Source organism: Podarcis filfolensis (assembly GCF_964270895.1).
Source record: "Podarcis filfolensis genome assembly, chromosome: 3".
Classification (NCBI taxonomy): domain Eukaryota; kingdom Metazoa; phylum Chordata; class Lepidosauria; order Squamata; family Lacertidae; genus Podarcis; species Podarcis filfolensis.
The window spans coordinates 88,642,222-88,655,815 of NC_139606.1; the positions used below are offsets into that span (position 1 = coordinate 88,642,222).

Sequence of the window (13,594 nt, forward strand, 5' to 3'; positions counted from 1 at the left end):
GGGGCGAATTATTTGTCCTTTTTTCTTTCAGCTGGAGCCAGTTGATCATAAGCAGTCATACAATAACTTCACATATGATAGGTCGAAACTCAAGTGCCCAACCTCGGTAAGTAACAAAGGTCTGCAGAAACACCTTGCCCCATAGCGCAGACATAGGAAGAGCCCTCCTGAATCAAGAGATGGGGCCCATGCAATCCCATATCTGGTTTCCCCACAACAAAATAAACTCTTCTCACTTTTGATTCGTTGCATTCCTTCTGAAATAACTTTTAAATGGCTTAAAATGTGCCATCCCCCATTATAGGCTTTATGTAGCATGAAAGGAATCTGGTTGCCCAAACAGAACTAGATAGTAAAAGAGGCAAGAGCCCAGGACATGAAGCGAGATTCTTTGGGATTCAGAATTGCACCAGTCCTGATGCTGCGGCTAATGATGCCAATGGCTAGATTAAGACCTTTAGAGGCCCTAAGTGTTTTGGTGCCCTCATATATATCTAATTCAAAATATAAACAATCATTAACTCTATATTATTAAGAAAATAAAAAAAATCCTTCCAGCAGCACCTTAGAGACCAACTAAGTTTGTTATCGGTATGAGCTTTTGTGTGCATGCACACTTTTTCAGATACTTTCGTGCATGCACATGAAAGCTCATACCAATAACAAACTTAGTTGGTCTCTAAGGTGCTGCTGGAAGGAATTTTTTTATTTTGTTTCAACTACGGCAGACCAACACAGCTACCTACCTGTAACTGTATACTGTATTATTAATTTCTATTATTACTATTTTATCATTTCAATTATTATTATATTATTATTATTACATATATATGTATGTATTTTTTTCATTTATTGTGGGAGCTAGCGCCATATGGTCCATGGTAAATCTGGCAATGGAATCATTCTGTGGTGCCCCTCTTCCCTTGATGCCCCTAAGCCCATTCTTATTTTGCTTAATGGTTAACCCAGCCCTGGGCAAGTGTATAGGAATATAGGGAGCTACCTCATTGTGCCACTGGTCTTTCTAACTCAGTATTGTTTACACTGGTCGGAAGCAGGACCCAAGGTTTCAGACCCAGCTCTTTCCCAGCCATACCAAGCATTGAAGAGCATGATAATTAGAGCTTGCAATGGATTTTGCTTGTAAGCAGAACACAAATCAGGCCAGAAGGGTGAAAAGAAGGAGGGAGGACTTGTCCTTGCCCTGCCAGTTTCCCATGGGGAAACTCAGGCTTTCCCGCTGAATCGGAGCAAACATCAGTCGGTCTTTCTCCAGACAAACATTTGCTCTGATTTGTTGCAAAAGAGCCACTTTTCCAGGGAGAAAGTGGTGGGACCAAGGGCAAAACCACTCAGACCCAAGCCTAGAAGGCGCAGAACAAGTGGGAAAATCACTTGGACCCACGCTTTCCAAGTGTGGGATGAGCCCTGAACCCTGCTGCTGTTATTTATAAGACAGGTGAAGAACAGAGCTCTTGTTCCTAAATGGGTTTAATTTATTAAACTGAAATAGTAGGTGCATTTAGGAAAAAATATGTTGACCTGGATTTAATCCCTAAACTTTTCAGCCTCTTTATTAAAAAAAAGAAGTTTTATTTCACCAGGGTTTGTTAGAGTTGCATACCCCCAGTTGGAGGTTTAAAATAAATGTGCTAAAAGCAGTGTTGATCCACCGGAGGCCAAATGCAGAGGCTTCAAGGGAACATGTTAGTTTATAGTTCAGGAAAAGGTTAAGATGGTAAATCTTTCTGCTATAGCAGATGGGAAAATATTATTTTGTTGCTTCTGTACTTCATGGGTGGGAGGGTTCCCTCTTACATCTTTAGGTGGTGTAAGGACTGAATAGTGTTCTGTAAACTGTGCCTTTCTGTTGCAGGAAAATCCCTTTCTGTTCACCTCAAGCAACAGCAAAGCGCAGGGTTCAGGGATCGACGCAGAGAACAATGGAGGCAAGGTGCCCTACTGGGCTGCGATTGTGGCGGCAACAGCTGGAATCCTGGCAGGAGCCCTCATCGCCTGGGTGATCACCACTCAGAGAGCCAGCAAACGCCCATGTTCAGGAAACACAGTGACTGGAGAGAAAGTAACAACATTTTGAATTTGCACCTGCGCCAAGGAGATCTAACACAACATCTACCTCCAGTAACACGAGGAAGGCAGTATGGGAGCTTAGCTGCAGCTTTTCACATACTATTTTTAAACCAAAAAAAATTTCCATCTAAAAGTGGGAGAAGAAATATCGGCTCAGACATCATGGTAACTGTTTGCAGACCAGAGCTTAGAAGATGAGATACATAGGGAGAGCTTATTAAAGCGAGAGCATTCAAAATATATCGGCCTTCCCTGATTTTTAAATAGGATATTTGTTATTGTAATGGAAACGCCAAGATAAAGAATGCTTCTATACTGTGATTAAATGGTCCGTGCATTTTGCATTCCCACTGAAGATTCATCCGCAAATGTCAAGTTTGCTCTCTTAATCCGGGCCTCTTAAATGGCATCTGGGAGCATTTAGTGAATACAATAATCAACAGTGTTACGAATGAAGAGCTATCAATTCTTAGAGTTGAGCCAAATAAAAGCATTTCAAGAAGCCAACTTTTGCCAGTTTATTTGTATAGGCGGAGATAGAATCTCTTGGGTTTAAATTCTCACAGAAAATATATAGGAGAGCTAGCTTCCAAGAGGAAGATAAAAAGGTTAAGCCAATTAATATGTCTGTTTTCATATGATGAGAGCATGTGCAGTGTTCAGCATAGACACGGGATTGCATCAGCACATGCCCAGCTTGAGGCTCTAAGGCTGCATGTGCAGTAATCTGCTTCTATCACACAAAAAATGTAATTTTTCCTCAACTCAGAATTATTCATGCTTGTCCACAACATGCTGCTTTTTAATCTAGAATGATTCTAGATCCTGCCATCCATGAAGGCGCGTGTGGTTACTTGATCCGCATTTGAAAACCCTCCCCTTGATTAGGTTTTTGCTCTCTGCACAGGCTCCCCACCCCATGAATGAAGAAAGAAATGGTGGTTGCAATCTTGCTATATGCCCACCCACAACATCAATGGCTAGGTGCACACACACACAATTGCTAGGACTACCTACATGTGTTTTTAGGTGAACACACTGTGGCGTAATGCAGAATCAATCTGCAATGAACTTTTATTTTTGAAATGAAACCAGCTCCTTAAGAAGAGCTTTTCGGGGGCAAAAATAAATAAAAATTTGCAATAGTTCTAGATTGTGTGTGAACTACAGAGAAAAAACAAAATCTCCACTGATTTTTAAATAAAATGTGGTTTGTATGCAGCCTATATCAGGACCAGGGTCAGCACAAGACACCCTCAAGCAGCTGCTTGGGCCTTAGTAGTCCAGGAGGACCCATTGGTAGTGGAGCCAGCCTTGGCTCCCTTTCACAGGCAGCTACAAACCATGTTTACAATTTCCCACAATGCTCTGCAGCAACAAGGGCTCTGAAGGAATTTTTAAATGGTGGCTGCCTGGAGCCAACAGTTACCTAGCATGTTCTAAGCAGCACCATGGGGAGGGGAACAGGAGAGAGCCCCTAGAGGTGACTGTGTCAAGGCCTCAATCCAACCAATCAGGAGTTGCCACCATGATTCCAATGGGCACCAGTCCACCCACCAGTACCTTCCTATGGTGCTTGCAAAAGATCTCAGTAAATAACCCCTCAAAAGACAAAGCCCCAAAGACTCTTTGCTCTCACTACTCAGTTCTTGTTTGCTCTGGGTCACCTTCTTTTACACACACTCCATGGCAGCCATTTTGTGACCGGCTCCCATTGCACTTTCTCAAATTCCAAATGTGCACACTGGCACCAAAAGGACAATGAGCAGATATGCAGCTGCAGGAAGCAGGGTTGAACTCTCCATGCATCTGCCGATGTGCAGGGAGTTCAGTCCTGCTTAGTAAAGGGAACTGGCTGGTACTCCCAAACCCTGCAGAAATCAGGGTTGAACTCCCTACACATCAGATTTCCAAAGCTGGCCATTATGATGTCAGATGACTGGCGGGTGGTCCTGCCCACCTGTCATAGTTGGCTTCCTGGGGTGGGGGAGATGAAGATCTGGCCCAGCAGGGCAAAGAGGTTCCCCACCCCTGCAGCTCTCCAAGGCTACAGACAATAACCTTTCCCAACCTTCCTACCTGGTGGTAGGAACTTGGTACATTTTGCATACAAATGTGCTGTACCAAAGTGCCAGCCCTTTTCATTCATAGCATAGATATGTGCACTACATTACAAATGTAGTTCTCCAGTGTGATGCCATCCGTATGCATCCATGCCTGAGCAATAGCAACAAAAACAGCCCATTGGGATTCCACACGCCACTTCCCACACACCACTGGTTCTGCAGTCTCCAACTCTGTCCAACCATCCAGGAAGGCCTGACTCTGACCAGGCCTATAAAATTATGCCTGGCTGACAGCTCTGGCACCAAAGGATGACTGTTCAAACCCCACGATTGCCCTCAAATGGCACGAGTTAAAAACAGTGCCGTTGATATTTTCCTTTGTCTTTTGGTTTAGTGTGAGACAGCAGAACGCACAATTCAGCTGATCACAAGGGCTGCTAGTGATGCTCTCCTCAGGGGACAGGCTCAGCTGTCCAGCCAGGCCATACCATATGGCTCTCCTCCAGGAGCCTGTCAGCCTCTAGCAAGATCCAGTTAACGTCCAATTTTCCCAACCTCTGTGGCACGAGCTGAATTGTTGCTGCTCTCCCTACTGTGGCCACCGAACTGCTTTCCCCTATTAGTTCAAAGCCGCGTGCGATACCCTCCCTCTGTGAGGCTGGCAGTAATCGTTCTTGCAAAATAATGAAATGAGTCAGCCTGGCAATTAGGCTGTGTAGCTGAGCCACATTCCTTAGGCTGCCTCTTGTTTACATTAAACAATTAACAATGTAATAACACTTTGCCCTTCTGTCCAGCCTTTGTCGAGAGAATCTCAAAAACACTTTGCAAATGTTGTTGACATTTCCCTGACATTTCTCAACACCCTACAGAGTGGATTGGCATTGTCTGTTGCATTCAAACAAAGGCGAAGGGATGCGCTGAGGAATCTATGGCAGTGTAAAACCCTTACTGCCTGCTGTGGAATTACTATGAAATTTACTCTAATACAGAAGCTAAGTTCTCCTAAGCCGGGAGGTGCAAACTGTTAGGAGCCAGTAAGCACACTTGGAGTTTTGAGGAAATGCTGTGGGGGCATCATAAAATGGTTGCCAGAACACAAAATGGCTGCTGTGGGAGGGTGGCATAACCAAAAATGGCTGTCGCATCTAAAAGAGCAGAAAAAGAGTCAGGAACACAACACAGTGCAAGCATGCCCCTCATCAATGGGAAAAAGGTGCCCACATAAGCCACCACTGTATAGAGAAGAAACTATTTCCACCTTCCCTCTGTCCAGAATGGAACAGAGGGCGGCTGTTTACCCCTAACATTCAATGAGATGTAGGCGTGTTTAAGGGTGTGTGTTTGATTTAGGAGAAGCCGAGCCAGTACAACAGGAACTGAGCAGGAAGAGTAAACAATCTCTCAGGTATTGTGGATCTTTAATGAGATATTTATGGAGACTCTCCATTGGTGTCACAGACGGTATTTGTGGGTGCGTTGGTGCCAGTGGGCACCATGTTGGTGATCCCTCCATGTTGGTGATCACTCCACTTAAACTCTTCTCTTCCCTGCCGCTCACTCAGGGGGGACCCCACAAACCAAATTTCCCCTCTACCAGGTGTTTCCCCCAGGTGAAGGTCACAGTGCCTGGCCTACAATTCCATATACTGAGTGAGTGGTACCTCTGCTCAAGTGACAACTCAAAGTGATGGCATCCTTCAGCAATGACCCCAGCGTGGTCAACCATGCTGTCCACAGAACCTCCTCCTGCTGCTAAGGTTCCTGCCACATTGCCAGAAACTTGGCATCTGATCATGGTCTGGTTTGGATCCAGATCCACTGCAATGATCACTAAGGAGGGTGAGGGGATAGCAGCCACCTGTTGACAGCCCCATTTGTATGACAGACAGACAGACAAACACACACACACCCCCAAGCAGTTCCTTTGCCATTACCATTTCCCTCGCCAAGCCAGCAAAGCTCTCAAAGCCTTGAGAGACTCTCAACGCAGCAGCCTCACGATGCGGCGGAACGGAGGGGATTTGATCAAATGCTTGTTATTGTGTGCACAGTAAATGCGACGTCAGAGTTGCACAAACATCGCATTCACTACAGGCAACTTGTCCTCCAGGAAGCTGCTGCTAGTCATGGCTTCAGTCTTCTCACCAAGTGCAAGAAACGCCGTGAAACCAAGACATGTTGCCACTTCAGACGTTAAATTGCTAGCATCACTTGTGGAAATCAGGGCTACAATGTTTAATCAATTACTCAGTTCAGTTAATTAATTTTACACCTTCCATCAACTAAAAAGGTGTCATGATTAATAGGAAAGGTTATACACACACACACACACACACACACGAGTTGTTGTGTGAATGCATTGTGAATGCACTTATAAAAACTGCAGGTTGCTGTTGGCGCTTTTCATCCCTCACTCCCAGTTTATTTTGGGATTCTGTCTTCCCTCCCTTCCTCTCTCTCTGGAATGCCTCTTCTAAGAAAAAGATGGTGATTTATTAAATTTATATGACATCCCTTCACCAGAAGACCACAGAGAAGTTTGCAACATGCAACGCAAAGGTGCGACGTGATGCATCTATACTATATTTTAAAAATCAAAACAATGATCTAAATTCAATAATAATAAGGAATACATAATAAAATGCAAATTCTTATAGCAGCAACAGCATAAAAAGAGAAAATTGGCAACTCTGTGTCTAAAATACAAAGACGGCGAAACAATTCAAAAGATGCCTGCTATGACATATGTGTGCATTATCTTGCTTCAGAAATATTGTTTTTATCGTTATACACATTGATGCAAATTAATCACGATATTAAATGATTAAACCTCATATGATGGATGGATTAATATTTGAATAACTGAGTTGCCATCCTAGCGGAAGTGTACCATGGAACTGTCACTTCTAATCTGCCATGAACAGAGAGGCTGGAAGGATGTACCTACAACGCTGGAAAATCTGGATTTCCTTTAGCATCTCAACAGCACCAAAGGACACTTAAGAGCATAATCCTATACATGTCTACTCAAAAGTAAGTTCCACTGAGTTCAGCGGGACTTTCTCAGGGGCAAATGTGTATAGAATTGTAGCCCTAAATGTCCCACATCCAGCCTATCTGTATCTTATTAGGGAGTTCCTAGCACTCTGAGCTCTCCTGAAAAGCTGCTTGAGATGACCTACTTAGAGGTGTCACCGGAAGATAATCCCACATCCTGCAAGGATGCCAGAAACTTGAACTACTTGCTGCATTGGGGGAAAGTCACTTCCTATCATTGCTGACCCATGGTGTCCTTTGACCTCAGGCTGAGATTTAGTTAGGACTCCTGCCTCTGCGTCCTCTAATATCCCCCCAGCAGTATGCTTCAGTTTATATACTGACCGTGAACTCATTCTCCAAGTGTGGGTCCTTATGGAGCCAAAACAGCATCACCCATCAGAATCGGGAAGCTGCAACTTTTGCAAATATATGGGGGGGATGACCCTTTAGTGAGTTTAAAATGAATAAATGGAGGGGTATGGGGAGATCTCGAAAACAACCCCATGCAGACAGCATGTTCCGTGGCAATGCAGTGCTGACTGACTGTTGTGGGGCAGGGAGAATGGACAGTAGTTTCCTGGAAGTGTGCAATGCTGGAACCTTGAACGGCTGCACATCACACTGCAACATTTTGTCGCAGGCCCCTACTTGTAGAAACCAAATACTTAACAGGACATACTCTTCTGGAGGGGAAGATTCATCTGCTGTGCTTCATTGGTCACGTGGGATCTAGATCACCGGAGCCATCGCTACTTGTGTAAATTATTAAATCGTCACGCTTCCCTTACGAGCCAGAGTCCTTTCATGCAGTCATTTTCTGGAGCTGTACCACCGTTCCCATTCATTATGAGATTCTAATTATAGTTTAGCTTGACTGCAAGCGCAGGCTGCCTTTAGTTCCCTTTTCAAAATTGAACCGGGTAATTGAAAGTTAGGTCACTCTGGACTGTTTGCTTGCATAAAGCCAGGGGTGTCCAAAAGCTATTGGAAATGCATTAGCTCCTCTCCTCCCTCCCTCCCTCCCGCCTGGAATACATCCAGATGGAACACAAAGAAGGAGAGGATGGACGAAGCCTTCTGTCACCCTAGGAGCATGTGCTGACGTCAGCTTCTATGAACCAGCACTTTAATCATCGCACAAAGATTTTTCAGCCCTCTACCCTTACTTAGACATTTTCAGTACTCCAGTGTTAGAGTTCATGGGAGAGAAAACAGACAAGCTGGTTGCGTTTTTAATGCCTTTTTCATCAAAACTGCAATAGCAGCCTGTGTTAGTTCTCCTGAAATGTGCAGTCCTGCTGGCAGATCAGCCTTAAAGGTTCATCCTACACTTATGGGTGCAGATACTGTAACTGTGGTCACAAGCTGACCCCCAAAGGGGGAAGGAGGGGCCCTGAATGAGGCTGCAATCCTAACCCTACTTACCTGTGAGTAAGTCCCATTGAATCCAATAGGATTTTCTTCTGATCTGAATAGACATGGTTAGGACTGTGCTGTTTGGTTAGGTAGAGGTAGAGGGACCCCTGACCATTAGGTCCAGTCGTGGCCGACTCTGGGGTTGCGGCACTCATCTCGCTTTATTGGCTGAGGGAACCGGCGTGCAGCTTCCGGGTCATGTGGCCAGCATGACTAAGCCGCTTCTGGTGAACCAGAGCAGTGCACGGAAACGCCGTTTACCATCCCACCAGAGCGGTACCTATTTATCTATTTGCACTTTGATGTGCATTCGAACTGCTAGGTTGGCAGGAGCTGGGACTGAGCAACGGGAGCTCACCCCGTTGCGGGGATTTGAACCGCCAACCTTCTGATCAGCAAGCCCTAGGCTCTGTGGTTTAACCCACAAATTGACAAAATTCTGAAGTGGCTGTGACTAAGGATATAAACTGCCCAGGGGAGACGGATGACAGGACACCAGCCTCACCTTAGCTTCTGCCCCCTCAGCAAAAGTTTGATCTGCAAAAGCAGCACTGCTTTTCATGACATGGAAATAAGCATTCGCACCTGCTAGCAGGTAAAGCTGCACTTAAAGACACAAGAGTCCTTTCGAAACCATTCAGACATACACATTTTAAAACACAGCTGAAACCAAATCAGTCCCCCTAGGTCACTTCGGTCCACACTGACAGGCAGAAGCTCTTCAAGATTCCAAGCACGGGTCTTTCCTGAATCCCAGCCTTGCCAAGGATTGAACCTATGCCCTTTTGCATTCAAAACACGTGCCCTACAAGTGGCATGACTTGCCATGTGACTTCCCTGAGGCTGGATTTCATGCTGTTCCAATAAAGTCTGACAGAGGGATGAAAACACATGTCACCAGCAGGATCATGCAGGCAGTCTCTCTCCACCCCAATATCAGTGGCAGGACGCTGATGGCATGCTCCACCTGGTTTATGTGATGCCATCTTTCAAATCCTGCTAAAGTGGTATGATAGGATTCAGATCGAGCACAGATGAAGGTGCAGCTTAGCTCCAACAGGTACCCCATGTTTGTTTACTTCCCCTTAGATTTCCTGGAGAACACCCTCAGATTTTCTTACCAACAGCAATTCAGTCTCTGTCTGTCTGTCTGTCTGTCTGTCTGTCTGTCTGTCTCTCTCTGTGTGTGTGTGTGTGTGTGTGTGTATGTGTTTCTCCCAGTCTGTCCCAGCTGCAGTCTCAGTTTGCACAAACACAGTTGGATGACATCACCTGCCGGGAATCAAAACATGCTCCATTCCAGGAGGAATCTCTGGACATTTCCTTGCTTATGTAAGCTCCCTGGTGCCAATCCTACCAGCAAAAGATAATCTACCAGGCTACACTGGTCTGACTAGTTTGGCCCACTCTAGCAATCTCTTTTTAACAATTAGAGTTACAGGGATGAGGTGGCGGGGGGTGAAGCTGTCCATTTTGGATTTTCTCAGTTTCACATTTTTACAATCTTCAGTTCAGTTCCCCACATTTCCATATCCGAAAAGTTCTCATGAAGATTCACCTGCATTTTAGGGTAAACTTCTCCTAATATACACATTTTTGAAGAAAATTTCCCCAAATATTTTAATTTCCCCTATGGCAACACATTTTTGTATATCTTTTACATGAACATATGTACATTTTACCTTAGTATAGGCCTTTTTGTACACATTACTTGCCTGGATAACTACATTGCAAAATTCAGAGACGTGAGAATTTTGAAGGATGGCTACGTTTCATTTCGCATATTGTTCCAGGTCGTGAGAATTAGGTGGGTTTGCCTTCACATGCAAACTGATTTTAATTTCTTCCCCATTTTTAGGAGGAGGCATCCTTGAGAAATCATTCAAGGCAGCTGCCACTCCATATCTTGTCACAACACATATTGAACCTTGAATAACTTGTGGGAAAGAAGCCACCACAGAAAAGAATTGCTGCGAGGACCCAGGTGTTCCCTGTAACAGAAAGCCTTGTCCACCTAACCTTGACAGGAGGTCAGCTGTTAGGCCTAGGCTGGAGGAAAAGGATGCCCCTCAACATCAGTTGTGGGGGGGGGGGAGCCTAAAGCTGCTGTCCTCATGCCCAGCTTATGACGCATTTGGTTGGTCACTGTGGGAAATGGGGGGGGTGGACTAGAGTGGCACATTTGGAAACTGTCACTGTTACCACAAAATACCAATTTCACAGAAGAGAAACTGACAATAACATCTCCCCACCAACAAATAAAACACAAACCAAAAGAAAAAGTCGAAAACGTCACACACTCCAACAGGCAACCCTGCTAAAAAAAAAAGCATACCTGTCAAGTGTCCCTATTCTCCCAAGACATTCACAGAGTTACAGAGCCATAAGTGTGTGTGAGAGGGTAGCAGGGGACTTTGATGGATGTCAAGAATGGCGTCTGAGGGCTCTGTTGTGCTCACAGACACCATTTTGGACATGGCCTTAGGCAAATCACTTAAACCATTTAAAAATAAAAAACTGAATTCGCTCACTTGCACAATGTGACTGTTTTTATCAGCCAAATGCTTTTCAGGGAGTTATGGATTCCTTTCTAAAGTTATTGTTTTCAGCTTTAAAAGGTAATGCAGAAATAACCAGGAACTATTGGGAGTTGGGTCAGGCAGTTCTCTTTCAGATTTAATCCCTTGCCACATTGTTTATTTGTTTTTCCATTTCCCTCTTTAAAAAAAAAGGAGCATATGAGGAACTCTCTCAGGCTGTGTGCAATGGCTGTGCCCTTGGGTTAAAAAAAGAAAAAGCAATTGTGTGCAATGGCTGCAGAATGGGCAGACTCTGAGGCCAGGACTTGGTGGAACAAGTGAAAGATGAATTTAATTCTCTACAGTGCCAAGAGATTGCCTCGCTGCACACACTCCGAAGCGCACCAGAGAGAGAGAAGACAGGGAAATCAATAATAAAAATGATAGTAATTACAAGCGGACTACAGCTGATGTAAATGCTGTCAGTTGAGCCTGACAGCTGCTCTGGTAAGGGAGCCTAGTGTACAAAATGGAAGTGTCTCCTCTACTGCTACCTCAGCAGAATGTTTTCCCTGGACCACAGTACAGTGCCATATCATCATCAGTTGCTGCCATTTCCCTCACAGAGGGGGCTGAGGCAGATCGCAACAAAGAACTATGTCAGCATTTGTGTCTTATTTGTGGCAGGCGGTATAATTAAAGAAGGATTACAAAGCAGACTCACCACAGTTCCATATTCTTCCCTTCTTTTGTAGTTGCTTCTATTGCTTGGGATAGGAGAGAATTGTAGCAGGGACCCCAAGGGCCATCTAGTCCACCCCCCCCCCCCCGCAATGCAGGAATCTCAGCTAAAGCATCCATGGCAGATTGCCATCCAACCTCTGCTTAAATACCTCCAAGGAAGGAGAGCCTACAACCTCCCGAGGGAAACCGAGGGAGAAATTTGCACCTCTGAGAGGAAACAAAAAATTAACTGGAACACAGTTCTTTGAAATTGGCACTTCTCTGAGTTTTGTGGTGCAGTTCTCCAGCCAAAAATATTATGAGTTGTGAGTGCCAGATTCCCCTAAATTCCTGGGTCTGATAGGTGTTAGAAGACACATAGTATCTAAGGGTAGCCACATGTGGCAAAAATGCTCACAGTGCCTTTCCTTGAGAGAGAAGATAAAATGACGACGACAACAACAAAACGAACTATCCATTTCCTGCTGGGGTCAACCACCTCATGCTTTCGAATGACAGGGCCAGACAAATCTTTTGCTCATCTTTTTCCAGTCTGATCTGAAACTGGCTTAAGAGTAATTCCCTCTCCCAAGGGAACCTTGAAAACTATATTTACATGAGGGGTGTTTGGGGCCTTTTAACAGAGGATTCCAGGTCTCCCCCTCAAACACTGATTCCTAGGAATGCTGCATAGAGCAATGATAATTTGTAGCTATGCCCCATGAAGACCATCACTGTGCTTCCTGGGACTGATCAGAGTTGGACTCCAAGAGCATCTCAAGAGCCACAGCTTCTCTATCCTTCCCTTAGTGCACCCCCCCCTAACATTTCAATTTAAATGCTTACGAAACTGTGCACTCTCCAACATAAATTTCAGGTTTTGCTCATCTGCAAAGCCTGGGACACCCTGCTTAGTCAGTGAACCTAAAGCACCTGTCCTATCCATATGAAGGAGGGAGAACACACAGGGATTCACCTCTTCCACAGAAATGGGGAATCATTCATTCATTCTCCAGGGACCACCAGCCTCTACATCTCTTGCGGCTAAAGAAATGCAAGAAGAATGGAAAACTAATTACTATCTGAGCTTCTCTGCAAAGCTTTAAAGTGTTAATTCCTTTCTGGTGATCTCTTCTAATTGGATCAAATTTAAAAGGCACTGAGCTGACTAGGGCTAGATATTTTGTGAGTGATCCACTGGGCAGTGGGGAGAGAAAGATTAGGTTTAATCAGGGTCAGCTCAAGGTTTTCTGATTTTGCTGCCCTGGGTGAATTATTGAGTGCACACCTTTTTGCAGGCTGCAGAAAGGCGTCTAATTAATGTTAGCTGATCTACAGTATGGTGTTCCAGATGCCCCAATAGACTAAGTAAATACAAAGGCCTTAGAATTGGTCCTGAAAGCTTTGTCTGCTGGGCAATTTGTGAGAGTGGAAGGAGAAGGCAGTTCTGAAACTGTGGGGCCTTAGGCAGCCACCTGATCTCAATATACAACTGGAGCAGCCCTGGGTTTGATGGCAACCAAGAGATACTAACAGCACAATCTTTCTGTGTTTAATTCTCATCATGTTCAATGGGGCTTATTCTCTCAGTCAAGCGTGCAGAGGCTTACTGCAGTAAACTTACTTCTGAAAAGAGATGGGGAACATGTGATGACCTCCAGCTGTTATTAGACTCCCAACAGCCCTGGTCATAATGGCCAACAGTGAGGGATGATGGGAGTTGTAATCCAACAATAT

At 44.7% G+C, this 13,594-nt stretch overlaps 1 protein-coding gene across 5 annotated transcripts in view; it reads left to right on the top strand.

Annotated features, from left to right (window-relative positions):
• Positions 1–2,593, top strand: part of PLB1 (phospholipase B1) — a 116,614-nt gene extending 114,021 nt beyond the window's left edge. For all 5 annotated transcript variants that reach the window (XM_083604453.1, XM_083604451.1, XM_083604452.1 and 2 more), the window contains 2 exons: positions 32–106; positions 1,877–2,593. In XM_083604453.1, the coding sequence (XP_083460579.1) occupies positions 32–106; positions 1,877–2,098 (297 nt within the window). In that variant the 3' untranslated portion in view covers positions 2,099–2,593. The remainder of the gene's footprint in view (positions 1–31; positions 107–1,876) is intronic.
• Positions 2,594–13,594: the final 11,001 nt, after the last annotated feature.